Raw genomic sequence first — 26,577 nt, forward strand, 5'->3', positions numbered from 1 at the left:
GTGGAAAGACAACACAGACTGGAAGAAAATGTTTGGAAATTATTTATCTTATAAGGCACTTGTCTACAAAATATATAAAGAACTGTTTATAAGTCAATAGTAAAAAGATAACTCGATTTTTTAAATGGGCAAAAAATTTGAATAGATATTTCTCCAAAGTTATACAAATGGCTAATAGGCACATGAAAAGAAGTTCAATATTATTAGTCATTGGGAAAACGCAAATCAAAATCACAATGGGAAAAGATTGGGGGATAAAATGGAAAAAAAAATCACAATGGGATACCACTTCATGCCCACTAGAATAGCAATTATCAAAAAAACAAAAGGGCAGTACCACGGTGGCTCAGTGGCAGAGTTTTCACCTGCCATGCCAGAGACACAGGTTCATTTTCTGGTGCCTGCCCAGGTAAAAAAAAAAACGGACAACAAGTATTGGCAAGATGCAGAGAAAATGGAACTCTCAAGCACCACTGATGGGAATGTAAATGGTGCTTCCTACTTTGGAAAATAGTTTGGCAGTTCCTCAAAAGGTTAAACAGAACACTGACCATGTATTGCAGCAATTCCACTCTTAATTATATACCCCAAAGAAATTAAAACATATGTCTACAGAAAAATCTATAAATGAATGTACATAATTGCTCCATTGATAAAAGGCAAAAAGTGAAAACAACCCAAATGCCTGTCAAATTATTAATTTATTTGGCAGTAAAAAATAATGAGGTAACAAGAAATTTAAAAAAATTTAAAAAGTAATGAAGTAATTATACACACAATATGGATAAATCTCAAAAGCATTATGCTAAGTAAAAGAAGTCAGTCACAAGCACCACATACTGTATGATTCCATTTCTATGAAATGTCCAGAATAGACAAATCCATAGAGTCAGAAAGTAGATTAGAGGTCGCCTAGAGCTGGGAGGGAAGTAATAGTGGCAATTGAGAATGACTGCTAATGAGTACAAGGCTTCTTTGGGGAATGATGAAAATGTTCAAAAATTACATTTTTTAATATAATGGTTGCACAACTCTGTAAATATACTAAAAATCACTGAACTTTGCAAATTTAAATGGGTGACCATTATGATATATAAAACTATTATCTTCGTAAAATCAACATAGAGAAATAGTAATCACACCCACATGAAAATAAAATTCTCAATGTTTCCTCCAAGAAATTTTCAAGAGGTATAGACCATCAAAATTTGATTTGTCTGTATTAAAATTACTCACCCAAGCCCAAAGCAGGGTAACCCATTGCTACTACTGAAAACTATTTAACTTTAAAGCACTAGTAATACCTGGGAAAAGGAAACCCAGGGGTCTCAGGAGGACTTCCTTCTAAGGTTACATGATTTCTCAAAAAAGAGGTCTGAAGTTGTCATCAGGGTGCTAACCATGCTTTAGGTCAGTTCAACACCAAATACAACTGACAGAACATTATGACCACATGCATTATAATAAAGACCACATCCTTAACTCCAAAAAAGAGCTAAAAACATTTTTAATAGAAAGCATACTGAAAACTGTTCCCTCAGAAGCTGCGATTTATGCTTCTCAGAGTGAGTGAGATGTTTTCCAATACTGGAGTCAAATAACAATGTCTGACCCCCATTTTCCCTTCTCAACCAAATCCAGGAAGGAAGGAAGGAGGGAAAGACCAAAGAGGGCCAGAGGGTCAGAGGAAAAGGAAGAAAAAAAAAAAACTCAGAGATATTTTCATGTGTCTAAAGTTGCAAGATCTATGAAGCACAATAAGAGGCCAGGAGGTGACAATTTGCCCCACTCCCAGAAGCCCCCATGACCACACCTGCCCCAGACTATAGCAGGTGCACCGTTCTCCACAAAGTAGGGCTGGGAAAATCAGGGCAGAAGCTTACTCTAAATAAGTTTCCCTCCTGCTTCTCCACTCTGCTTGGCCTACCAATCCTTATGGAACCCAAGGAAATGGCTAGAAATAAATCTAGTTGGTGATCAGTTTTTAGAACATTTTCCAAAGCTCTAATTTAAGTCTTAAAAGAGCTTCCGTTCATGGATACTGATGACAATATCACTGATAATGAAAGAAAACAAGAGTCTTCAAAATTTACTGAAACATTCTACTCAACTTTTACAGTCTCTTCTCATATACCAACTTCTGACACCAACAAGGCCTACTCTCCCCACCCAACCTGTTGAATTATAAGACTCCACTTAGCAGTCCTGGCAGGGGAAATCTTGCCTACTGGTAACGAGCAATTATTCACTGTTCTCACTCACTTGTGTTTTGATTCCTAATGCTAAACTTTGAAATTGGAAGTAAAGAAAGGAAACCACATCCTTTGCACTTCAAGATATAGATTAGAAGCAGGTCAAGAACTGCAAATAGCATTTCAGAGCAGTTGGTGTGGACACATCAGCCACAATGAGGAACTCTTGTACATTGCTGACATTCTCTCTATCAACTGTTATTTTTCTCCTGCTAATTCCTGAAGGTAAGACTGATGCTTCTCATTTCTATTATAACCATTAAGCAAGGTGGTTGAATGAAGCTTTAGCCATATTAGATAATATTAGATAAGTATACTAAGGGAAGGTTTTTTTTCTCCAAGTCTTAAAACATTTAGCATTCTTTCTTGGCTTCTAAAAAATGTGTACTTTAGAAGGAAAAGTTTTTGCTTCTTTCAATTTCTTTACAAAAGATAATAGAACCACTGGTGCTTATTGCTGCCTATTTGTAATTTGAAAATTGCCCAAAAGGGACAATGTAAAAACAAACAAGCAACAACTAATTGTGGAGCTGTGCATTAAAATTTATTGTTTTCTTATATGTATGTTATTTTTCACGAAAAAAAGTTGATTTGATGATAAAAAGAATTTAAGCCCTCTAACCTCCTATATTCTGGAGCAGCTAGAAGGAAAAAATCTGAGAGGATCGTATGGTAGCCCATGACAAACTCTGGGATCTGTTTTGCAAACCACTTGTTGAAGAGTGCTCTGAAAACTATTGTTTTTTTATTTCTTTGCTTTGTTTATATGTTATATTATACAATAAAAAATTAAAAACAAACAAGAAAGCAAGCAAGCAAACAGAAAAGCCCTTGAATTAGGAAAACAAATAGTACCATTCAGGAAAGGAAGAACAGTGCCTGAGTCAGTTAAACCTTTTTGTTGCAAAAAGTGCGTAGTTTTAAAGACAAACCTGACATAGCAATAAAAAGCAAATCAGGAATGATGTGAATTTTTATAATTATTTCTCTAAGCTAGCATCTCCTTGGGAATACATTAGGATATCGTGAAAGTCCCCATATCAAGTCTCTGGGAGTCTTGTAGTAGTTTTTATTAAGCTACTTCTTTGGTGTACTAAATTGTACCAAAATTCCTGGTTTCATGTGAGCTCCTCATGTACCAATTTGAAATTCTGTAAAACTGTGGCATTATCACTGAATGGACAATAGCCACTGAGTAGCTGTAAATTTTCCTTGAAGAATTTTCTAGGGAATGAAGACTACCCTGGGACTGGGCTGAGAGATCGTGGGGAACCAGCCAAATTTTTTCCCTCAGGGTCTATCAGCTTTGGAAGGTACAAGGGGATGGGCTGAGACTGATAAAACAACCTATCTTGCCAGGAATTCCTGAGAAAGTTCTCTGGTTTATCTCCCACCTGAAGATAGAAGAAATTAAAAACATTAAGATGGACATTTGGAACAGAAGGACAGGCATAAATGAGACATACTTCAACTATATTCAGACATGTTAAATCCTACACAATAGTGAAAATAGTGATAGATTTTAAAACCCAATCATATATTTTCTTCAAAGGAAAGAAACAGAAGCAGCTCTCTCTGCTCTACTTTGTTTCGTGTGGTCAGAAAGAGTAATACAGTCCCATAAAGGAAAAGGACACAGAAAAACAAAGCTTGAATAATCTCAGGCATTTTTTAAATCTACTGACATTCCAGCCCCATTCCCAGAGATTCTGGCTTAGTTTGATTCAAGTGGGTACCAGGTATTGTTAGTTTTTAAAAATCTTCCCACTTACTCTAAACCATACTCTGGGCTCTTCTGTGAGTGGTTGGTTGCAGGGGATGTGGGCTTATTTCTGAGGCTGCTATATATACTCAACAAACATTACTCTATAAAATGGAATATGCTACTGAGTGTATGATTCTGTGACCCAGACAGTCCAAAGATGCATCTTTAGAATCTATCATACATGATTCACCTAGGAAAATCTGGGCAAACCTTGGCGTCTGTAGGTTTCCTTACACTCCCTTCTATAAATGAGAGCCCTTGTGGTCACTCCCTTCCCATTACCTTGACCCTCATCAAACCTTATGAGAGTCTTGTCTCTCTAGCCTTTACACCTTACTACAAGTTTAGCAATGAGTTAGCTTTAATTACTGAAAAAGAGATACCATGCCCTATTCAAGAAATCATAAGCTTCAGCCAAGAGACAGGATAAATATCTTAGGACAACTCAAGAACATCTCAACTAGGAAGGTGGAGGAAATGAACATATATGATAAAGGTACAAGGTCCTCTCAGTTGACAAGTATGGTTTTCCCTGTGACTGTGTCTTATTTTTTCTAACAATAGGTCTGTAATCATGGCTACCATCAAGGACATTTTACAGAGGAAGAATTATCTTCATATAACATTTTCTGTCCTCCCTTATCTTACCTCATTGGAAAAGATCTTAAATTAAACCATGTGATTCAGTCTGGAGTTTGAAGGGAAGCCTCCGATGCAACAGACTTTATTGTCCAATTTGTGAATGAGGATAGCAGCAAAGTTCAATAACTGGGAAAAGTCTCTCAATGACCAGATAACTCATTGTTCATGCCATGGCTAAAACGTTGTGATATCAGTTAGTTTGTAAGATGGTTTTGCAAGGGTTTGGGATAGAAAGGGCAGTTCTCAACCTTCTAGAAGCATCACTATTCCTCAGATCAAGACTCAACCAGAAAGTGGGGACTGTTTTGCTGTAGATCAAAGCCTGAGGTTGGTGGCTTGTGACAGATTTCCAGCTTGATAATTCCTGGAATGGCCCCCAACATAGCTTCTGAGAATGAAGGAGCAGATCCCTCTCCTGTTGGACCCTTACGAATCCAACAAGAGCTTGATTTATGTTCAGGCAATTGAGGATCTACATGGAGTAAAAGAAGGGAAAAAATGCTGTCATTCGTGCTTCCTCTCCAACTGGTAAAAGTTTGACTGACCTTAAAAATATAGCTTTATGTAGAGTTATTTAAGGTGGGCACTCATCTGAACTGCCTTTTTCTATTTAACAGGTTTCTGTGCAAAAATCATTGGAGGAAGTCAAGTGTATCCTCATTCAAGACCCTACATGGTCCTCCTTAAAGGAAAAAAACTCTGTGGTGGGGCTTTGATTGCAGAAGACTGGGTATTGACTGCAGCTCACTGTCTCCTGTAAGTGTTTTGGCCTTTAAAAATGTTTGTGGGGATATTCTAATTCTCAGGTATATTAATAAAAACAGTAAACCCCACTAAAGGAACAGGAGGCTCACACGCATTTCCACATAAACTTCAGGACCTTGTCTTACCCCAATGGGTAGTTAATCCTACTTGGCCCCAAAGAATGAGGCCAATGAGGAAGCACCATCCACAAACTCTTTCTGTGGGTCTCCAATACCACCACTGAAGATAGGTGCTGCAAGGCTTTTCTTCTGGTCATGACTGCATGACCAGGTAAAATTAGCCACTGCATGGAAAGCAAAGACTTTCAATGGCCCTTTTGAGGCCTGGGCAGAGCTATCAAGTACAGAAAATTGTTTTCAGTGACTTCCTGTCTCTCTTAATGAACTCCTCTCATATCTTCAACCATCTCTTAATCCCTGATGACCACCCAACCTCTTCCCAGGCCTGGTCTTTTCCCCACCTCCCTAAAGCAAACCCCTAATCTTGGGAAATCCAAAACGGTAGCCACTAGCCATATGTGACTCTGTAAATTGAAATTAATTAAAATTAATAAAACGATAAATTTAGTTGCTCAGTTGCACTAGTCATATTTGTGGTTAGTGGCTACCATATTGGACAGTGCAGATTTATAGAACATCCCATCATTAAAATAGGCTTTACTGGAAAGCACAGTACTAATGTCTTAAATGAGAATGATCTCAGCTAGTGCTATGGAAAAATAAGCCGTGTGTGTATCTCTGATTGTTGTATTTTATACTAGGTTGATTCCAGAGAGTATTTTGATTTTGATAACCAAAATAAACCTTCAACATGAAGTAAGGGAAGGAAAGAATCCTGGACCCTGACACCAAACCATCAGCCCACACACATACACACATTCAATACCATACAAATTGGGTCCTCAGCTGAGCAAGCTACTTTTTTTTTTTCTTTTTAGCAATCTGCTTTTGAAAGTTTTTCCATTTAAGACAATTTTGTTGTTCTGTTACAAAGATCCCTAAATCCATTACTCCATAACTGTCATACTTGCCCAGGTACCTTTTACTTCTAACTCTGGACCACTCAGATATTTCTTCTTCAGTAATCTGCAGCATAATTCTCTATCACAATTAAAGGAGGCTAGCACTAAAACCCCAACAGAGATCCAGAGACTTGACTTAACTGCCTTGGAATTCTCTTCTTAGAAGTTTTTCAATGAACCTAAATTAGTTTGCCATAAATAAGCTGGTGATGATGATGAAATTCATAAACATCTCATTTTTTACTCTTTAAATCATTTATTTTTTTTTCTTTCTGAGCTACAAAGAAATATTTCTATAACAAACATATTCATAAACAGGACAACGAAATTGATCAGCACGTAACATGTTCAGCTCCTGATTAAAAGAATAAACCCAGTTGATGTTGTTATGTCTGTTCTCAGGAATGAACGGCCCCAAGTCATTCTTGGCGCTCACTCAGTAACCAAGAACGAGTCAGAAAAACAGATAAGGTTCATTAAGAAACCGTTTCCTTATCCATGCTATGACCAGGACACACATGAGGGTGATCTTGCACTTCTACAGGTACATATCTTTGATTGTCTTCTTAAAAAAATCATAGAATCTCTTACAATTTGGCCATGTAGAGGGAGTTCCTCTGCGCCCTAAAGAACTACAGAACTACTGAGGGGAAACCTGAAGGTTGAGCTAGAATGTTAGTAAAAATGTGGGTATTTTAATTATCTCATTTTATTAACTCTATGCATATTTTCCAACAGCTGAACAAAAAAGCAACAATTGATAAAAACGTGGCTATCCTTCCTCTACCTAAAAAAGAGGCTGATATGAAACAAGGAACAGTGTGTCGCGTTGCAGGGTGGGGGACGTCTCACAATAAGTCACCTCGGCCTTCAGACACTCTGAGAGAAGTCAATATCACCATCATAGACAGAAAAATCTGCAATGATGAAAAGCACTATAATTATAATCCTGTGATTGGATTGAATATGATTTGTGCTGGAAACAAGCAAGGTGGAAAAGACACGTGTAATGTGAGTAAAATGAGGTCATTTTAATTAAGTCACGCAGATATAGAGAAGCTAATATAATGCTTTGTCTGGCCATGATATTGGTTTCCACAGGTCCTGGTGCTATTTGAACAAGGTATTGACAAAACCACAGTCAAATACATTAATGCCCTTAACTCAAGCATGTTTTTCTTGAAAAATAGAAAGTTCTGCTAGTGCATGGATTGACCTACTTTTGATTTTATGTTAAAAGCCACTGAGAAAGGACATTTCTTCTTTCTCTTCTTTGTTTTTTCGCATGGGCAGGCACCAGGAATCAAACCTGGGTCTCTGGCATGGTAGGCAAGAACTCTGCCTGCTGAGCCACTATGGCCCACCCTTTCTCTCATTTTTATACTGATATATATAGGTCAAACTTGAGAGCATGTAACATTCAGGAAAGCTGAAGTCAGAGTGCCTCTACGGCCTTCTGTACCCTTTTCCCCATCTCATCACCTCCCTCTGTCATTTAACTAAGGCAAATTTGAAATGCCAGTCATTCCCAAACCTGGCTGAGGATCTTAGATGGATCCTACACCTTCCTAAAGCCAAACTCAATCCTAGGAAACAGCTTCCAGGTATCACACACCATAGAGAAGTCTTGCTTCCATATAGAGTCTCCTTACAAAGGGTGGGGCAGAGGCCTGCTTAAAAAGAGGAGTAGAAGAAACTCTTTACACTTGTCTAATCTCATTTCTCACCTTTCCCAAAGGCCCTATAGACCCTCACCTGAAGAAGAGTGTGCAGAGTTTAGGGCTTGGGATTAGCAGCGATTGAGGGACACAAAGATCTATGCCTTTCCTAAGAGTTGGTCTAAACATCAGCAGAATATATGCCACTTGCCTTCAGGACTAAGGCCAGGCAAATCTCAGGAAAAGACCAAGTTTGTCTTCAGCATCTTCCCCCTATCTTTTCTTTGCCTTCCCTCACCCATTCCGTTCCCTCCTCCATCTAGGAACCCAAAACCTCCCTAATCTTGGAATCCACATGCAACCCAAGTAACTTGAGGCCACAGCAGGATCTCAAAATGTTAGTCCCCCTGTTGTCTGCCACCCCTTTACCATCAAAGCTTAACAATCCTTTCTCCATTCTCCCATTGCCCAAAATGACTTGGAATTGGCTGTCAATGAGCTAAACCTGCAGGTCTAATGCTGAGAATTTCAGGTACTACAGCAGACTGGGGAAATACGTTTGTCCAAGGAGGCTGTTAAATCCTCACATACATTGGTTTATTTCCTATGCTCATCAGGCCAACTTTTGCCTGAAAGAGGCAGCTCTTGGGTACTGTCACATCACCAGGATGGAACTGGTCCCTCAGGGATTTGCAGAGCTCTATATCCATGCATCACGGGCCTGCCACCTTAGACCACCAATCTTCCCTAAAGCCATAGTGGTGAAATCAGCTAATCTAGACTCCAGACTTTGAATATGTTTAAATATGTCTATTTTAGAGTGCATGAGAAAATACCAGGGTTACACATTGAATAGCACAGTCAGGAAGAGCAAGCAGTAACTTAATGCTAACTGAAGTCTCTTTGTTACGATTAAAGCCTTAGTGTAATCCCTGATTTCCTAGAGTTTCCATCTGGCATCATCAGAGGAGACTTGCGGCGAACACTTTTTGTCTATTTGGGAGGAGTGAAGGGAAGGGAAAGGTTGCTTTGGTTTTGTTTCTTTGTAAAAAAGGGAAGATAATTAACTGCTAAAGGACCTAGAAAGCACTTTCATGGATTTTATTCTTTGCCTCAATATCCCGTCTGAATTTAATCTTTTACCCCTTGAGTTATTATTAAGCATTTTGGGGAAATGACAAAGTCTGTTTCCTTTCTGAAAGTATCATATGATAAGTATCTTAATTTTTTGATAACAAACTGTAATACAAGTTACATTTTGATTTTCACTGGCTCATAAAATAAACAAATAAACAATTAAAATATTTCCAAACATTTTTTGGGTTTTTAAGCACTAATTTTAATTCGCCAGGATTGATTTTAACTCCATATTAAAATGCTGTAGAGTTTCTTCCATTTCGCTAGTGTTCATATTTGACATTGATCCCACATCCCTCCTTATTTTTCCCCAGGGAGATTCTGGAAGCCCTCTGATATGTGAGGGTATTTTCAGAGGCGTCACTTCCTTTGGCCGTCCAGGGAAATGCGGAGACCCACGAGCACCTGGCATCTATATTCGTCTCTCAAAGAAATACCTCAACTGGATAATTAAGACCATCAAGGGGGCAGTATAGATAACTTGTGTTTCATCTGCTGTCATTCTTTAATCTCATCATGAATAAAAGCAATTTGTATGATGATATCCATTTCTCTCCCATAAATTTAGGGAATGGATTTTCACGGGCAAAGAGTAGCATAGTAATATAGCAATCTCATGAATAACGCAAGACAGAGATTAGGGGACCAGTGTCACCAATGCTATCCATGTATCTAGTGACACAAGGCTTTTGCCTGAATTATTCATTTTATTTTCTCAGTGAGACCCAGCAAATGTGACACTAAAATCAGATCTGTCTAAGCAACAAGTACAGTGAAGGGTTCAGCAATCCTGCAGGAACAGAAATGGCCAGTGCAGAATATTTAGATTAAAAGGAAATAAGTCTTCCCTTCAAAGCCCATTGCTCTACATCAACACCTGCTATAAGAATCTGAGTATATGGGATAAATAGAAACGCTTTGCAGTATTTCCAAAAGGCAGGTAAGGAATAGAAATTAAAATCCTGGGGAATTCAAATGAAACATTGGACCAACAAAGAAAATTATGCAACATAACATTAGCTTCCTCTTTTAGTAGCCTGCATTTAAGCCTTGGGTTATCTAGGTGATTTCTTGATTGTCCGTGTCCCTAAGCCTGGGCAGTTCCTATCAATATGGTAGTAACAGTGGCTACCATCCCAGAATAAGAAGTGACTGTTGAACTGTAACCATAAAATTTTTGTGGAAACCCCCTCAAGTAGCTTATTCAGCATATTGAACTTATGCTGAACTTAGTCATCTAAGACAGCCACTTTAAGATGTGACATTATGACCAGATTCCTTCAATTTCTAAAAAAAAACCCCCAAAAAAAAACATTTTCTGTTGCTTCCTTCAGGAACACAAATGCATAATATGCATATGTGTAATATATATATATATATAAACTATATGAATGTATGTATCTATTCACTCAAGCCAAGAACATACACCAACATTAAAATGCAGCTTCTTTAAACAAAGGAATTGATCAAAATGCTAATGCATTTGTGCCAGTCTGAATCTGTGGTGGACCCCAGAAAAGCCATGCCCTTTAATCCTCATTCAGTATCACTGGGTGGGAGCTTTTTGATTGTTCCCATGGAGATGTGACCCAATCGTGGGTAGTAACTTTTGATTAGATGATTTCCATGGAGGTGTGTCTCCACCCACTGAAGGTGGAGTTGCTTACTGGAATCCTTTAAAAGAGGACACCTTTTAGAGAGAGTCCCTTTTTGGTAGAGCCACGAGAAAGCCAGCAATGCCACCATGTTCGCCATGTGCCCTTCCAGCTGAGAGAGAAACATTGAACATCGTCGGCCTTCTTGAACCGAGGTATCTTTCTCCAGATGCCTGAGATTGGACATTTCTATAGACTTGTTTTAATTGGGACATTTTCTCAGCCTTAGAACTGTAAACTAGCAACTTATTAAATTCCCCCTTTTAAAAGTCATTCTGTTTCTGGTATATTGCCTTCCGGCAAATAGCAAACTAGAACAGCATTGGTTTCCCTGTAGACTTACCAGACCTTGTAAAATTACCACTGTGCAGCCCCAACTCTAGAGATTCTTATTTCATTGTTGGGACTCTAAGCAACAGTATTTTCTGTATGAGCTCTCCAAGGATTCTAATGAGAACCCTACACTAGAAAGTGAGGGTCTGGTGCTAAAATCTAAAAGAGAGACTCTGAAAGAGTAACCAGATTGATTTTTAGGTATGTACTCATACTCCCTATTTCCTATTCAGGATCTTAAATGCAATAAGATAATGGAATATTCCTTACTAGCAACATTTATTACAGATTTTGAATTCTACTTAAAAATCAGTTATGCAGATCTCTCATACATTGCTGGTGGGAGTGTAAATTGGTACAACTTCTTTGGAAAATTGGTAGTACCCACTAAAATTCACATATAATATCCTATGACCTAGCAATTCCACTCCTGGGTATACACTGAAAAATATATTCAAGGATGTGAATAGCAGTTTTATTCATAAAACTCAAAATTGAAAGTAACTCAAATATCTATCCACAATGAAATGGACAATCAACAGATACATATTCATACAATGGAATATTATACAGCAATGGAAAAGAGCAAACTGCTGTTGTATGAAACTATGTGAATTAGACTTTGAAACTTAATGTTCAGTAAAAGAAGCCACACACAAAAGAATATTTATTGTATGAGTCTATTTATATGGAGGTCAGCATTATGCAAAACTGATCCATGATGATAGAGATCAGAATAGGGAGATGTATTGACTAACAGCCTTTTATAGTACTGGAAATTTTCATATATTGATCTGGATGGTGCTTACACAGTTATCTATTCATAAATAAAAATTCATCAAGCTATGCACTTAAGAGTTATGTACTTTACTATATGAGAATTATTACTCTATAAACATTTTAATTACAAATTTTTGAAAACTCAGTGTAACAAAGACTGTTTTTTTTTATTATTTGGAAGTTCACTCTTTTCTTTTTTTAACTGAGAAAATAATTTATTCAATTGTAAATAAGGAATTTTATTTTTAGAAGCATTTGAGAATAACATTAATAAGATGTTGAATTTGTTCATTTAAACAAAAAAAAAATCAAGTCCCTCAAAAGTAAACATTAGCCCTTCTCTCTAAACATTTAGGATAGGTCATAACTTTGGTGCTGAGCTTAAATCATTAACTCTTCCTACTCCAAAATGGATGTAAGACAACTTGAGTTATAGAGAAGATGCCTGACTGACATGTGGTCTTTTTCTTTCTTTAAAGCTGACTTCTCATCCAGGATTTCTGTTTGTTTTGTTGGGTTGGGTTTTGAGTTTTTGGGGACAAGAATTTTAAAGAGGAGGAGGCAGCAGGGAAACAGTTAAAAAATTGGAAGTTTCATTTTATCAGAGAAGCCCATTGTGCTATACATCAAGCCAATGCAATGGCCTTTTAAATAAACTGCTTGAAAATGGAAACAAATGACCTAAACTGAAATACAAGCAAGATATAAACATGTGGATATGTAAATTTTGCCTCTTAACTTCCTCTACCCTGAGTTGCTTAACTTTAATATCTAGGATTTCACAGCTTCTCTTAGGGACAAGAATTGAATGTTAAGCTGTTCAGGCATGAATGTACTAGGTTGCCCATAGCCATCTCATGTTTTTGTTGTAAAATCAATTAAACCTTACACTTGGGATGGGCCACAGGGCGGGGGAGAATTGAGAGATTACTTGGTGGGGGTGCTTTTCTCCCAGTTCCCAAATTGGGGCTTGATGGCCTAAGGGGTCCTGAAGTTTGGAGCCAGTCCCTGGACTGATTGTCCTCTGGTGAATCTTAGGCCCTCGTAGGTATCTTCAATTTGTTGCAGGCCTCTCCCTAGTCCGATACATCCACTTTTAGCCAAGGATTTGAAGACTCAAGAAGTTGCAGTTTGGCAGCCTGAGTGGGATTTGGGCAAAATAAGAAGCATCTTCCATTGAAGTTTCTGCTACTCTGAAAGTCGTGGGATCAAGGAGACGGAGATGACCCATGCTGCCTCCCACTCACCACCTGGCTCCATCCCCATGTAGTGTCCCTTTTCAAAGCAGCACTGCCCCAGTGATGAGCCCTCTTTCCTCTCTTTCTTTGCTATTAAATGGAATGCTCACTTTGAGGTGGTTGGGTTTTTTTGGTGTGTTTTTTTTTTGGGGGGGGTGCATGGTCCTGGAAGCAAACCTGGGTCTCCCACATGAAAGGCAAGCATTCTACCACTGAACCACCCGTGCACCCTTCACTTTGAGGTTTTATTGTCACTTCCCCCTGAGCACCCACTGATGCATTCAGATCCCCTATGACTCAGAACATTCATCATAATATATACTGGGAACCTCTACCATTCTTTTGCACAGAAGCCAGGTAGGATCCTGATGACAAAGGGACATGGACCACAAACAGCCTGAACCAATCTGCTGGAAAAAGTTTTTGAGTATTACCAAGTCAGACTGTGTCCTTACTGAGTCTTCCTGCTATAAAGTAATTCTGTGTTGCTTTAGACTCATCAGGGAAAGGAAGACATTGAAATCAAGGGACATTCTCTCCCCCAACTGTACCTTGTTGCTAAACACTTTCCTTAGAACTCTTTTCTCCAGTGCATCATCTGGTACATATAGAGTATTCCTAGCTTTTTCCTTCCTTTTTTTTTTCTCTTCTTTTCACTCGTGACAAATTATTTTTGGTTCAACTCATAGTATTTACCCTAAACTCAGAATAGACAAGAAATCACTGAGAATTTACATGACTACCATAGATTCATTCTCACATATTATAAGGCTCAAAGTTTCAAGGAGGAATAGATGTTTGCTATGTGGTTGGTGTTTTGTTAGTATTTTTTAAGTGAAAATTAAGTATTACTTTTTTCAGAAAGCAGCCAGAATAATACTCTCTCAAATTCAGATACCTACTGGGGCACAATTTGAAATCAAATATTATTTCCAACCAAATTATACTCTTTTGTCTGCCAAAATACCTTGACAATTTTAAAATCTGAAGGCAGGCCTATACGATAATCCCAGCAGCATTCTGGTGATAATATTTTGGAGGGGTTGTTGAGAAGGAAATACTTGTTTAGGTGACTTTCATCATGCTACTGTGCCTTTGTGTCATTTCCCTTGTCCAGGTGGATTACCTTGTAGCATTCCCAAGCAGTGTTTAGAACCTGAATGGGTGTGCCTCAAAAAATGGTCATATGGTAATAAAAATCCCCCTGGCCAAATGGAATGAAAGCTGCTGACTCCCTCTGCTTCTCATAGGTAAGGTCATCAGGATGTGCCTAGTACCACCAGGCCTATAGTTGAGATACTGACTAGCCCGGGGTCACCACCCCAAGTGTGGCTTGGAAGACCTGGTCCACAGCCATGCAGAAGAGGAAGTCAACTTCTTGCTGGATGTGGCCGTCAGTGTTCCCCCAAGGCCTTCATGTGCATCACACTGATGTCCTGTCACTTCTTCTCGGGCTTGATCTCAAACACTTTGAATGAGCGGAGAAGACCCAGCTCTATCAAAGGTATCCTGAAGACGTCATCCACCATGGTATAAAATATGACTTTGTGGCCAACCATGAAGTACTTAGCTGACATTATGAACTCCACCAACTGCAGTTGAGACAATCGGCATTGACAGAATTTCTTTGCCTTTGGCATTCATTATTTTCTTCTCATCATCTGCTTCTTTCCCTGCAGTGTAAAAGGCAAAACAACAAAGCTTTGTTGAGCTCCATTCCACAGAAGGAGGCAGGGTTAGGAAGGGAAAGTGGTGCACTACAACTCCTGAAGCTGTCAAACTGTAATCAAGTAGTCTTGACTCTTGAAGACGAGTGTATAACTACACAGCTCTTTCAGAGCGACCATGTGAAAACCTTGTGGCCTGCACCTCCTGATTCATAGAACTTGAGTGGTGAGGGCCAGCATGCAGCAGTGCTCGGATGTGGTCCGCACTTCGGCCACTCTTTTCTTTATTAAAGTCATATCTCAGACTTCCCACAAAAACCAAGAGCAGGTAAAAGATATATTGCTATATTTTTTAAAATGAAAGCTCCTTATTCACACACCAGTATTAATTCAGAGAAAAATTAATTAAATTTTAATTAATTAAAAATGTTTTGCATGAGGGAGAACAAATGAATGTCAACAATGCAAGGTGCTGAAACTGGATGGTATACAGAAAAAAGTACAATCAATGCAAACTAGGGTCTATAGTCAACAATAATAATTGTAATGTGCTTCCACTGAATGTAACAAAAGCATTTTGCCAAAACTAAGTTTCAACAGGCAGGGTATATGAAGGATGGGTATGGATTCTATGCGGAAGAAAAGGAAATGTCTTCATATAGCTTATGGTGGTGAAGGCTTGGCTATTTACTTTCATTGGATTGTATGAAGTCTGAACAAAACTGTTTAAAAATGAACAAAAAGCCAGGGGGCCAAGATGGCGGCTTAGTAATGTGAGCGCATTTTTAGTTCATCCTCCAGAGCAACTACTAAATAATCAGAAACAGTACAGAACAGCTCCCGGAGCCATGACAGTAACCGAACACACAGCGTACCCCAGTCTGGACCAGCTGGACCGGCTGCGAGTCTCCAGAACAGTGAGTTTCCCAAACTGCACGCGCGCATTTCCCCAAGCCACGCGCAGTTCCCCAAGCCACAGCTTCGGGCGCCCAGCACCCCTCCCCCACAGGCGGCTTCCCTGAGGGAAGGAAAGAGTCTCTAACAATAGCACAGACTGAGTCCAACCAAACACCAATTGTGGCATTAATAAACAAATTCTGACAACTAAAAACAGGCCCCCAGCTCAGGCAAAACTGGTCAAGGCGAAGGTTGCTTATTGGGTTAACCAAAAAAGAGGAAAGGAGACAAAACGGAGCCTTCTGAGGCTGTTTCTATGGAGGCTTGGCTGCCTCTGGATTCAGCACAAGATTACACATGCTGCAACTGCCCCAAACGCAGAAACAGGCTGCTTTCAGGGCTGTCTCCCACCTGAACCTTTCCCATGGGAGGGGTGAAACGCAACTCAGGTAGAATCCCTCTCTCAAGGAATTCAGACCCCAGAGCTTCGCAATTTGAAGCCGTTAAAACCAGCCTACAACCTTTCCTCAGTCTCCATCATGCCCCCAGCAGGGAGAGCCTTCCAAAGTTAAAGGAGCCACAACATCTTTTGCTGGCGGGACCCACAGACAGACAAACACCACATACTGGGCAGGATGAGAAAAACAGAGCCCAGAGACTTCACAGGAAAGTCTTTCAATCTGCTGAGTCTCACACTCAGGGAAAACTGACGCAGGTGATTCCTTCCCCCTGAAAGGAAGCCAGTTTAGTCCAGGAAAACCCGGCTGGAGTCTGTAATACCTATGTAGACCCTCCTAAGGGTGGGGAGGGAAAAGGCACCTTACAAGCAGGACAAGAAACAAGAAAACAAGCACTGAAAAATTACCCTCTGTTAAACAAAACTTAAGCTAGAGGCCCAGAAAAAGCTGAACTGAAGGTCAAAGAACAGATAGACAACAAACTCATCTAGCAAGAAAACCCTAGGTAAGATAAGTGAAAGCAATCTCCAGAATAAACTAATTAAGGTAATTATATGTCCAGATGCCAGCAAAAAATAACAAATCACACCAGGAAAATTGAAGATATGGCCCAATCAAAGGAACAAACCAATAGTTCAAATGAGATACAGGAGCTGAAATAACTAATTCAGAATATACGAACAGAAATGGAAAACCTCTTCAAAAACCAAATCAATCAATTGAAGGAGGACATGAAGAAGGCAAGGAATGAACAAAAAAAAAGAAATGGAAAGTCTGAAAAAACAAATCACAGAATTTATGGGAATGAAAGATACAGTAGAAGAGATGAAAAACACAATGGAAACCTACAATGGTAGATTTCAAGAGACAGAGGTTAGAATCAGTGAACTGGAGGATGGAACATCTGAAATTCAAAAAGAAACAGAAACTATAGGGAAAAGAATGGAAAAATATGAGCAGGGGCTCAGGGAATTGAATGATAATATGAAGCGCACAAATATATGTGTGGTGGGTGTCCCAGAAGGAGAAGAGAAGGGAAAAGAAGGTGTGCTGGTTTGAAAGGATATATGCCCCCTAAGAAAGCCATGTATTAATATAAATCTCATTACTTAAAGGTAGAATAATCCCTACTCAGTACTGTATATTTGAAACTGTAATGAGATCATCTCCCTAGTTGATGTGATTTAGTTAAGAACGGTTGTTAAACTGGATTAGGGGATGATATGTCTCCACCCATTTGAGTGGGTCTTGATTGGTTTACTGGAGTCCTATAAAAGAGGAAATATTTTGGAGACTCAGAGAGACTCAGAGAGAGCAGAGAAGGCTGTAGCACCACGATGCAGAGTCCACGAGCCAGCAACCTTTGGAGTTGAAGAAGGAAAGTGCCTCCCAGGGAGCTTCATGAAATAGGAAGCCAGGAGAGAAAGCTAGCAGATGATGCTGTATTTGCCATGTGCCCTTCCAGCTGAGAGAGGAGCCCTGACCGTGTTCACCATGTGCCTTTCCAGATGAGAGAGAAACCCTGAACTTCATTGGCCTTCTTGAACCAAGGTATCTTTCCCCGGATGCCTTTGATTGGACATTTCTATAGACTTGTTTTAATTGGGACATTTTCTTTGCCTTAGATCTGTAAACTAGCAACTCATTAAATTCCCCTTGTTAAAAGCCATTCCTTTTCTGGTGTATTGCATTCTAGCAGCTAGCAAACTAGAACAGAAGGAGAAAAACTAATGGAAGAAATTATCACTGAAAATTTCCCAACTCTTATGAAAGACCTAAAATTACAGATCCAAGAAGTGCAATGCATCCCAAAGAGAATAGATCCAAATAGATGTTCTCCAAGACACTTACTAGTTAGAATGTCAGAGGTCAAAGAGAAAGAGAGGATCTTGAAAGCAGCAAGAAAAAGCAATCCATTACATACAAGGGAAACCCAATAAGATTATGTGTAGATTTCTCAGCAGAAACCATGGAGGCGAGAAGACAGTGGGATGATATATTTAAATTACTAAAAGAGAAAAACCGCCAACCAAGAATTCTATATCCAGCAAAATTATCCTTCAAAAATGAGGGAGAAATTAAAACATTTTCAGACAAAAAGTCATTGAGAGAATTTGTGACCAAGAGACCAGCTCTGCAAGAAATACTAAAGGGAGCACTAGAGACAGATACGAAAAGACGGAAGAGAGAGGTGTGGAGAAGAGTGTAGAAAGAAGGAAAATTAGATATGATATATAAAATACAAAAGGCAAAACGGTAGAGGAAAGTACTACCCAAACAGTAATAACACTAAATGTTAATGGATTGAACTCCCCAATCAAAAGACATAGACTGGCAGAATGGATTAAAAAACAGGATCCTTCTATATGTTGTCTACAGGAAACACATCTTAGACCCAAAGATAAACATAGGTTGAAAGTGAAAGGTTGGGAAAAGATATTTCCTGCAAATAACAACCAGAAAAGAACAGGAGTAGCTATACTAATATCCAACAAATTAGACTTCAAATGTAAAACAGTTAAAAGAGACAAAGAAGGAACTATCTACTAATAAAAGGAACAATTCAACATGAAGACATAACAATCATAAATATTTATGCACCGAACCAGAATGCCCCAAAATACATGAGGCATACACTGCAAATACTGAAAAGGGAAATAGACACATCTACCATAATAGTTGGAGACTTCAATTCCCCACTCTCATCAATGGACAGAACATCTAGACAGAGGATCAATAAAGAAACAGAGAATTTGAATATTACAATAAATGAGCTAGACTTAACAGACATTTATAGGACGTTACACCCCACAACAGCAGGATACAACTTTTTCTCAAGTGCTCATGGATCATTCTCAAAGATAGACCATATGCTGGGTCACAAAGCAAGTCTCAACAAATTTAAAAAGATTGAAATCATACACAACACTTTCTCAGCTCATAAAGGAATGAAGTTGGAAATCAATAATAGGCAGAGTGCCAGAAAATTCACAAATACGTGGAGGCTCAACAACACACTCTTAAACAGCCCGTGGGTCAAGGAAGAAATTACAAGAGAAATTAGTAAATATCTTGAGGCGAATGAAAATGAAAACACAACATATCAAAACCTATGGGACAGAGTTCCTCCTCCAGAGCAACTACTAGGTGAACAGAAACAGTGCAGAACAGCTCCCGGGGCCACAGCAGGGAATAGATACACAGCGTACCCCAGTCTGGACTGGCTAGACTGACTGGGAGACTCTGCTGCAGTGAGATCCCCGAGCGGCACGCGATTCCCCGAGCTGTGGCAGCTGGCGGCTGGAGCTCCTCCCTCCCTCCTTCCCGGGCCGGCTGAGAGTCTCGGAGAGGCAAGTTTCCTAAGCCACGGCAGCTGGCGCCCCTCTTTTGCGGGTGGCTTCCTGGACCGGCTACGAGTCTCGGATCAGAGGGCTACCCAAGCCGCGGTGGCCGGCAACCGTCGCTCCTCCCCCACGGGCAGCTTCCTGGTCCGGTGGCAAGTTCCCCAGGCCTCGGCAGCCGGCAACCAGTGCCCCACCCCCGCGGGCGGCTTCCTGGTCCGGTGGCGAGTTCACCAGGCCGCGGCTGCCAGCGACCAGCACCCCTCCAGGGAGAGGAGGGATTTCCGACAGTGGCAGGGACTGGGTCCAACCAAACACCAATAGGGGCATTAATAAAGGAGCCACAGGATCCCCTCAAGCCGCGGTAGCTGGCGCCCCCACCACGTGCGGCCCCCAGGACCAACTGAGAGAATTGGATCGGAAATCCCCAGGCCGCGGAGAACGGTGACCGGGGGGGATCCCGTCCAAACACATGAGACAAATGTGTGCCACGAGCGCCACCTACTGAGCAGGATAAGAAAAACAGAACCCAGAGATTTCACAGAAAAATCTTTCAACCTGTTGGGTGCAATACCCAGGGAAATCTGACTAAATGCCCAGACGCCAGCAGAAGATAACGGATCACACTCAGAAGATTGAAAATATGGCCCAGTCAAAGGAACAAACCAATAGTTCAAATGAGATACAGGAGCTGAAACAACTAATGCTGAATATATGAACAGAAATGGAAAACCTCTTCAAAAACGAAATCGATAAATTGAGGGAGGATATGAAGAAGACATGGGCTGAACAAAAAGAAGAAATAGAAAAACTGAAAAAACAAATCACAGAACTTATGGAAGTGAAGGATAAAGTAGAAAAGGTGGAAAAAACAATGGATACCTACAATGATAGATTTAAAGAGACAGAAGATAGAATTAGTGATTTGGAGGATGGAACATCTGAATTCCAAAAAAAAACAGAAACTATCAGGAAAAGAATGGAAAAATTTGAACAGGGTATCAGGGAACTCAAGGACAATATGAACCGCACAAATATACGTGTTGTGGGTGTCCCAGAAGGAGAAGAGAAGGGAAAAGGAGGAGAAAAACTAATGGAAGAAATTATCACTGAAAATTTCCCAACTCTTATGAAAGACCCAAAATTACAGATCCAAGAAGTGCAGCACACCCCAAAGAGATTAGACCTAAATAGGTGTTCTCCAAGACACTTACTAGTTAGAATGTCAGAGGTCAAGAGAAAGAGAGGATCTTGAAAGCAGCAAGAGAAAAACAGTCCATCACATACAAGGGAAACCCAGTAAGACTATGTGTAGATTTCTCAGCAGAAACCATGGAAGCTAGAAGAGAGTGGGATGATATATTTAAATTACTAAAAGAGAAAAACTGCCAACCAAGACTCCCATATCCAGCAAAATTGTCCTTCAAAAATGAGGGAGAAATAAAACATTCTCAGACAGAAAGTCACTGAGAGAATTTGTGACCAAGAGACCAGCTCTACAAGAAATACTAAAGGGAGCACTAGAGTCAGATACGAAAAGACAGAAGAGAGAGGTACGGAGAAGAGTGTAGAAAGAAGGAAAGCCAGATATGATATATAAAATACAAAAGGCAAAACGGTAGAGGAAAGTACTACCCAAACAGTAATAACACTAAATGTTAATGGACTGAATTCCCCAATCAAAAGACATAGATTGGCAGAATGGATTAAAAAACAGGATCCTTCGATATGCTGTCTACAGGAAACACATCTTAGACCCAAAGATAAACATAGGTTGAAAGTGAAAGGTTGGGAAAAGATATTTCATGCAAATAACAACCAGAAAAGAGCAAGAGTGGCTATACTAATATCCAACAAATTAGACTTCAAATGTAAAACAGTTAAAAGAGATAAAGAAGGACACTATATACTAATAAAAGGAACAATTAAACAAGAAAACATAACAATCATAAATATTAATGCACCAAACCAGAATGCCCCAAAATACGTGAGGAATACACTGCAAACACTGAAAAGGGAAATAGACTCATATACCATAATAGTTGGAGACTTCAATTCCCCACTCTCATCAATGGACAGAACATCTAGACAGAGGATCAATAAAGAAATAGAGAATCTGAATATTACTATAAATGAGCTAGACTTAACAGACATTTATAGGACATTACATCCCACAACAGCAGGATACAACTTTTTCTCAAGTGCTCATGGGTCATTCTCAAAGATAGACTATATCCTGGGTCAAAAAGCAAGTCTTACAAATTTAAAAAGATTGAAATCATACACAACACTTTCTCGGATCATAAAGGAATGAAGTTGGAAATCAATAATAGGCCAAGTGCCAGAAAATTCACAAATACGTGGAGGCTCAACAACACACTCTTAAACAACGAGTGGGTCAAAGAAGAAATTGCAAGAGAAATTAGTAAATACCTCAAGACAAATGAAAATGAAAACACAACATATCAAAAATTATGGGATGCAGCAAAGGCAGTGCTAAGAGGGAAATTTATTGCCCTACATGCCTATATCAGAAAAGAAGAAAAGGCAAAAATGCAGGAATTAACTGTCCACTTGGAAGAACTGGAGAAAGAACAGCAAACTAATCCCAAAGCAAGCAAAAAGAAAGAAATAACAAAGATTAGAGCAGAAATAAATGAAATTGAAAACATGAAAACAATAGAGAAAATCAATAAGACCAGAAGTTGGTTCTATGAGAAAATCAATAAGATTGATGGGCCCTTAGCAAGATGGACAAAAAGAAGAAGAGAGAGGATGCAAATAAATAAGATCAGAAATGAAGAGGAGACATAACTACTGACCTCACAGAAATAAAGGAGGTAATAACAGGATACTATGAACAACTTTACGCTAATAAATACAACAATTTAGATGAAATGGACAGGTTCCTGGAAAGACATGAACAACCAACTTTGACTCAAGAAGACATAGATGACCTCAACAAACCATTCACAAGTAAAGAAATTGAATTAGTCATTCAAAAGCTTCCCAAAAAGAAAAGTCCAGGACCAGACGGCTTCACATGTGAATTCTATCAAACATTCCAGAAGGAATTAGTACCAACTCTCCTCAAATTCTTCAAAAAAATCGATATGGAGGGAAAGCTACCTAATTCATTCTATGAAGCCAACATCACCCTCATACCAAAACCAGGCAAAGATATTACAAAAAAAGAAAACTACAGACAAATCTCTCTAATGAATATAGATGCAAAAATCCTCAATAAAATTCTAGCAAATCATATCCAACAACACATTAAAAGAATTATACATCATGACCAAGTAGGATTCATCCCAGGTATGCAAGGATGGTTCAACATAAGAAAATCAATTAATGTAATACACCATATCAACAAATCAAAGCAGAAAAGTCACATGATCATCTCAATTGATGCAGAGAAGGCAACTGACAAGATTCAACATCCTTTCCTGTTGAAAACACTTCAAAAGATAGGAATACAAGGGAACTTCCTTAAAATGATAGAGGGAATATATGAAAAACCCACAGCTAATATCATCCTCAATGGGGAAAAATTGAAAACTTTCCCTCTAAGATCAGGAACAAGACAAGGATGTCCACTATCACCACTATTATTCAACATTGTGTTGGAGGTTCTAGCTAGAGCAATTAGACAAGAAAAAGAAATACAAGGCATCAAAATTGGAAAGGAAGAAGTAAAACTATCACTGTTTGCAGATGATATGATACTATACGTCGAAAACCTGGAAAAATCCACAACAAAACTACTAGAGCTAATAAATGAGTACAGCAAAGTAGCAGGTTACAAGATCAACATTCAAAAATCTGTAGTGTTTCTATACACTAACAATGAACAAGCTGAGGGGGAAATCAAGAAATGAATCCCATTTATAATTGCAACTAAAAGAATAAAATACCTAGGAATAAATTTAACTAAAGAGACAAAAAACCTATATAAAGAAAACTACAAAAAACTGCTAAAAGAAATCACAGAAGATCTAAATAGATGGAAGGGCATACCGTGTTCATGGATTGGAAGACTAAATATAGTTAAGATGTCAATCCTACCTAAATTGATTTACAGATTCAATGCAATATCAATCAAAATCCCAACAACTTATTTTTCAGAAATAGAAAAACCAATAAGCAAATTTATCTGGAAGGGCAGGGTGCCCCGAATTGCTAAAAACATCTTGAGGAAAAAAAATGAAGCTGGAGGTCTCGCACTGCCTGACTTTAAGGCATATTATGAAGCCACAGTGGTCAAAACAGCATGTATTGGCATAAAGATAGATATATCGACCAATGGAATCAAATAGAGTGCTCAGATACAGACCCTCTCATCTATGGACATTTGATCTTTGATAAGGCAGTCAAGCCAACTCACCTGGGACAGAACAGTCTCTTCAATAAATGGTGCCTAGAGAACTGGATATCCATATGCAAAAGAATGAAAGAAGACCCATATCTCACACCCTATACAAAAGTTAACTCAAAATGGATCAAAGGTCTAAACATTAGGTCTAAGACCATAAAACAGTTAGAGGAAAATGTAGGGAGATATCTTATGAAACTTACAATGGAGGCGGTTTTATGGACCTTAAACTGAAAGCAAGAGCACTGAAGAAGGAAATAAATAAATGGGAGCTCCTCAAAATTAAACACTTTTGTGCATCAAAGAACTCATCAAGAAAGTAGAAAGACAGCCTATACAATGGGAGACAATATTTGGAAATGACATATCAGATAAAGGTCTAGTATCCAGAATTTATAAAGAGATTGTTCAACTCAACAACAAAAAGACAGCCAACCCAATTACAAAATGGGAAAAAGACTTGAACAGACACTTATCAGAAGAGGAAATACAAATGGCCAAAAGGCACATGAAGAGATGCTCAATGTCCCTGGCCATTAGAGAAATGCAAATCAAAACCACAATGAGATATCATCTCACACCCACCAGAATGGCCATTATCAACAAAACAGAAAATGACAAGTGCTGGAGAGGATGCGGAGAAGGAGGCACACTTATCCACTGTTGGTGGGAATGTCAAATGGTGCAACCACTGTGGAAGGCAGTTTGGCGATTCCTCAAAAAGCTGAATATAGAATTGCCATACAACCCAGCAATACCATTGCTGGGAATCTACTCAAAGGACTTAAGGGCAAAGACACAAATGGACATTTGCACACCAATGTTTATAGCAGCGTTATTTACAATTGCAAAGAGATGGAAACAGCCAAAATCTCCATCAACAGACAAGTGGCTAAACAAACTGTGGTATATACATACGATGGAATATTATGCAGCTTTAAGACAGGTTAAACTTATGAAGCATGTAATAACATGGATGGACCTAGAGAACATTATGCTGAGTGAGTCTAGCCAAAAACTAAAAGACAAATACTGTATGGTCCCACTGATGTGAACCGACATTCGAGAATAAACTTGGAATATGTCATTGGTAACAGAGTCCAGCAGGAGTTAGAAACAGGGTAAGATAATGGGTAATTGGAGCTGAAGGGATACAGACTGTGCAACAGGACTAGATACAAAAACTCAAAAATGGACAGCACAATAATACCTAATTGTAAAGTAATCATGTTAAAACACTGAATGAAGCTGCATCTGAGCTATAGGTTTTTGTTTTGTTTTGTTTTGTTTTGTTACTATTATTATTACTTTTATTTTTTCTCTATATTAACATTCTATATCTTTTTCGGTTGTGTTGCTAGTTCTTCTAAACCAATGCAAATGTACTAAAAAATGATGATCATGCATCTATATGATGATGTTAAGAATTACTGATTGCATATGTAGAATGGTATGATTTCTAAATGTTGGGTTAATTTCTTTTTTTCCGTTAATTAATTAAAAAAAAAAAACCTATGGGACGCAGCAAAGGCAGTGCTAAGAGGGAAATTTATTGCCCTAAATGCCTATATCAAAAAAGAAGAAAGGGCAAAAATTCGGGAATTAACTGTCCACTTGGAAGAACTGGAGAAAGAACAGCAAACTAACCTCAAAGCAAGCAAAAGGAAAGAAATAACAAAGATTAGAGCAGAAATAAATGAAATTGAAAAATGAACAAAAAGAAACAAATACTAGGGAAAATGTGGGGAAAGAGACATACCTTTCACTGTCGGTAGGGAAGCTGAGAGGTGCAACCCCTTTGGAGGGTAGTGTGGTGGTTCCACAGGAGGCTAGGGGTGGGTTGCCATATGATCCTGAAACCCTGTTTCTAGGGATATACTTGGAGGAACTGAGTGTGGGACACAAATGGGCATTTGCACACTGCTGTTTATGGCAGTGGTGTTCCTATTCACAATGGCTGGAGGTGGCCTAATGCTACAACTACTGAGGAATGGAAGGGGTACTGTAGTGTATACATACAATGGACTACTGAGCGGCCTCAAGAAGGAATGAAGCTATGAAGCGTGCAACTAGTTATATGAGCCTTAAGGACTGTATGTGGATGAAATGCCAAAAAAAAGACAAATAATATCATGCCTCATTCATATGGATTAACTATATTATACAAACTCGGAAAATTGAAGTTGAGAACATGGGTTATCAGGTTGAGGCCTATTATAAGGTTTTCTAGTTTGCTAGCTGCTGGAAGGCAATATACCAGAAACAAAATGGCTTTTTAAAAGGGGAATTTAATAAATTGCTAATTTACAGTTCTAAGGCCAAGAAAATGTCCCAATTAAAACAAATTTATAGAAATGTCCAATCTAAGGGTTTCTCTCTCAAGTGGAAGGGCACACACAAACTCAGTCAGAGTTTCTCTCTCATCTGGAAGGGCATATGGTGAACACAGTCGGGGTTCCTCTCACATCTGGAAGGGTACATGGCGAACATGGTGTCATCTGCTAGCTTCTTCTCCTGGTTTCCTGTTTCATGAAGCTCCCCAGGAGGCATTTTCTTCTTCATTTCCAAAGGTCGCTGGCTGGTGGACTCTGCT

At 39.1% G+C, this 26,577-nt stretch overlaps 1 protein-coding gene and 1 pseudogene across 1 annotated transcript; one reads left to right on the forward strand and one right to left on the reverse strand.

The window, feature by feature from the left end:
* Positions 1 to 2,197: 2,197 nt before the first annotated feature.
* On the forward strand, positions 2,198 to 9,789 carry LOC143646246 (granzyme A-like). The gene is made up of 5 exons (XM_077115171.1): positions 2,198 to 2,477; positions 5,277 to 5,415; positions 6,848 to 6,989; positions 7,184 to 7,456; positions 9,555 to 9,789. The coding sequence occupies exons 1-5, from the start codon at positions 2,408 to 2,410 to the stop codon at positions 9,714 to 9,716; spliced, it is 786 nt and encodes a 261-aa protein (XP_076971286.1). The 5' UTR covers positions 2,198 to 2,407; the 3' UTR covers positions 9,717 to 9,789.
* A 4,352-nt stretch (positions 9,790 to 14,141) lies between these two features.
* On the reverse strand, positions 14,142 to 14,910 carry LOC143646247 (N-acetyllactosaminide alpha-1,3-galactosyltransferase pseudogene; annotated as a pseudogene).
* Between the last annotated feature and the right edge of the window lie 11,667 nt (positions 14,911 to 26,577).

The sequence above is a fragment of the Tamandua tetradactyla genome, chromosome 9 (genome assembly GCF_023851605.1).
Source record: "Tamandua tetradactyla isolate mTamTet1 chromosome 9, mTamTet1.pri, whole genome shotgun sequence".
Lineage (NCBI taxonomy): Eukaryota > Metazoa > Chordata > Mammalia > Pilosa > Myrmecophagidae > Tamandua > Tamandua tetradactyla.

What these genes read in the sequence shown, in the direction of transcription:
- LOC143646246 (XM_077115171.1), top strand. Translation starts at nt 2,408, where the DNA reads ATGAGGAACTCTTGTACATTGCTGACATTCTCTCTATCAACTGTTATT. An exon ending in TCTCCTGCTAATTCCTGAAG is followed by an intron (nt 2,478 to 5,276) that starts GTAAGACTGATG and finishes TCTATTTAACAG; the next exon opens with GTTTCTGTGCAAAAATCATT. An exon ending in GTGGAAAAGACACGTGTAAT is followed by an intron (nt 7,457 to 9,554) that starts GTGAGTAAAATG and finishes ATTTTTCCCCAG; the next exon opens with GGAGATTCTGGAAGCCCTCT.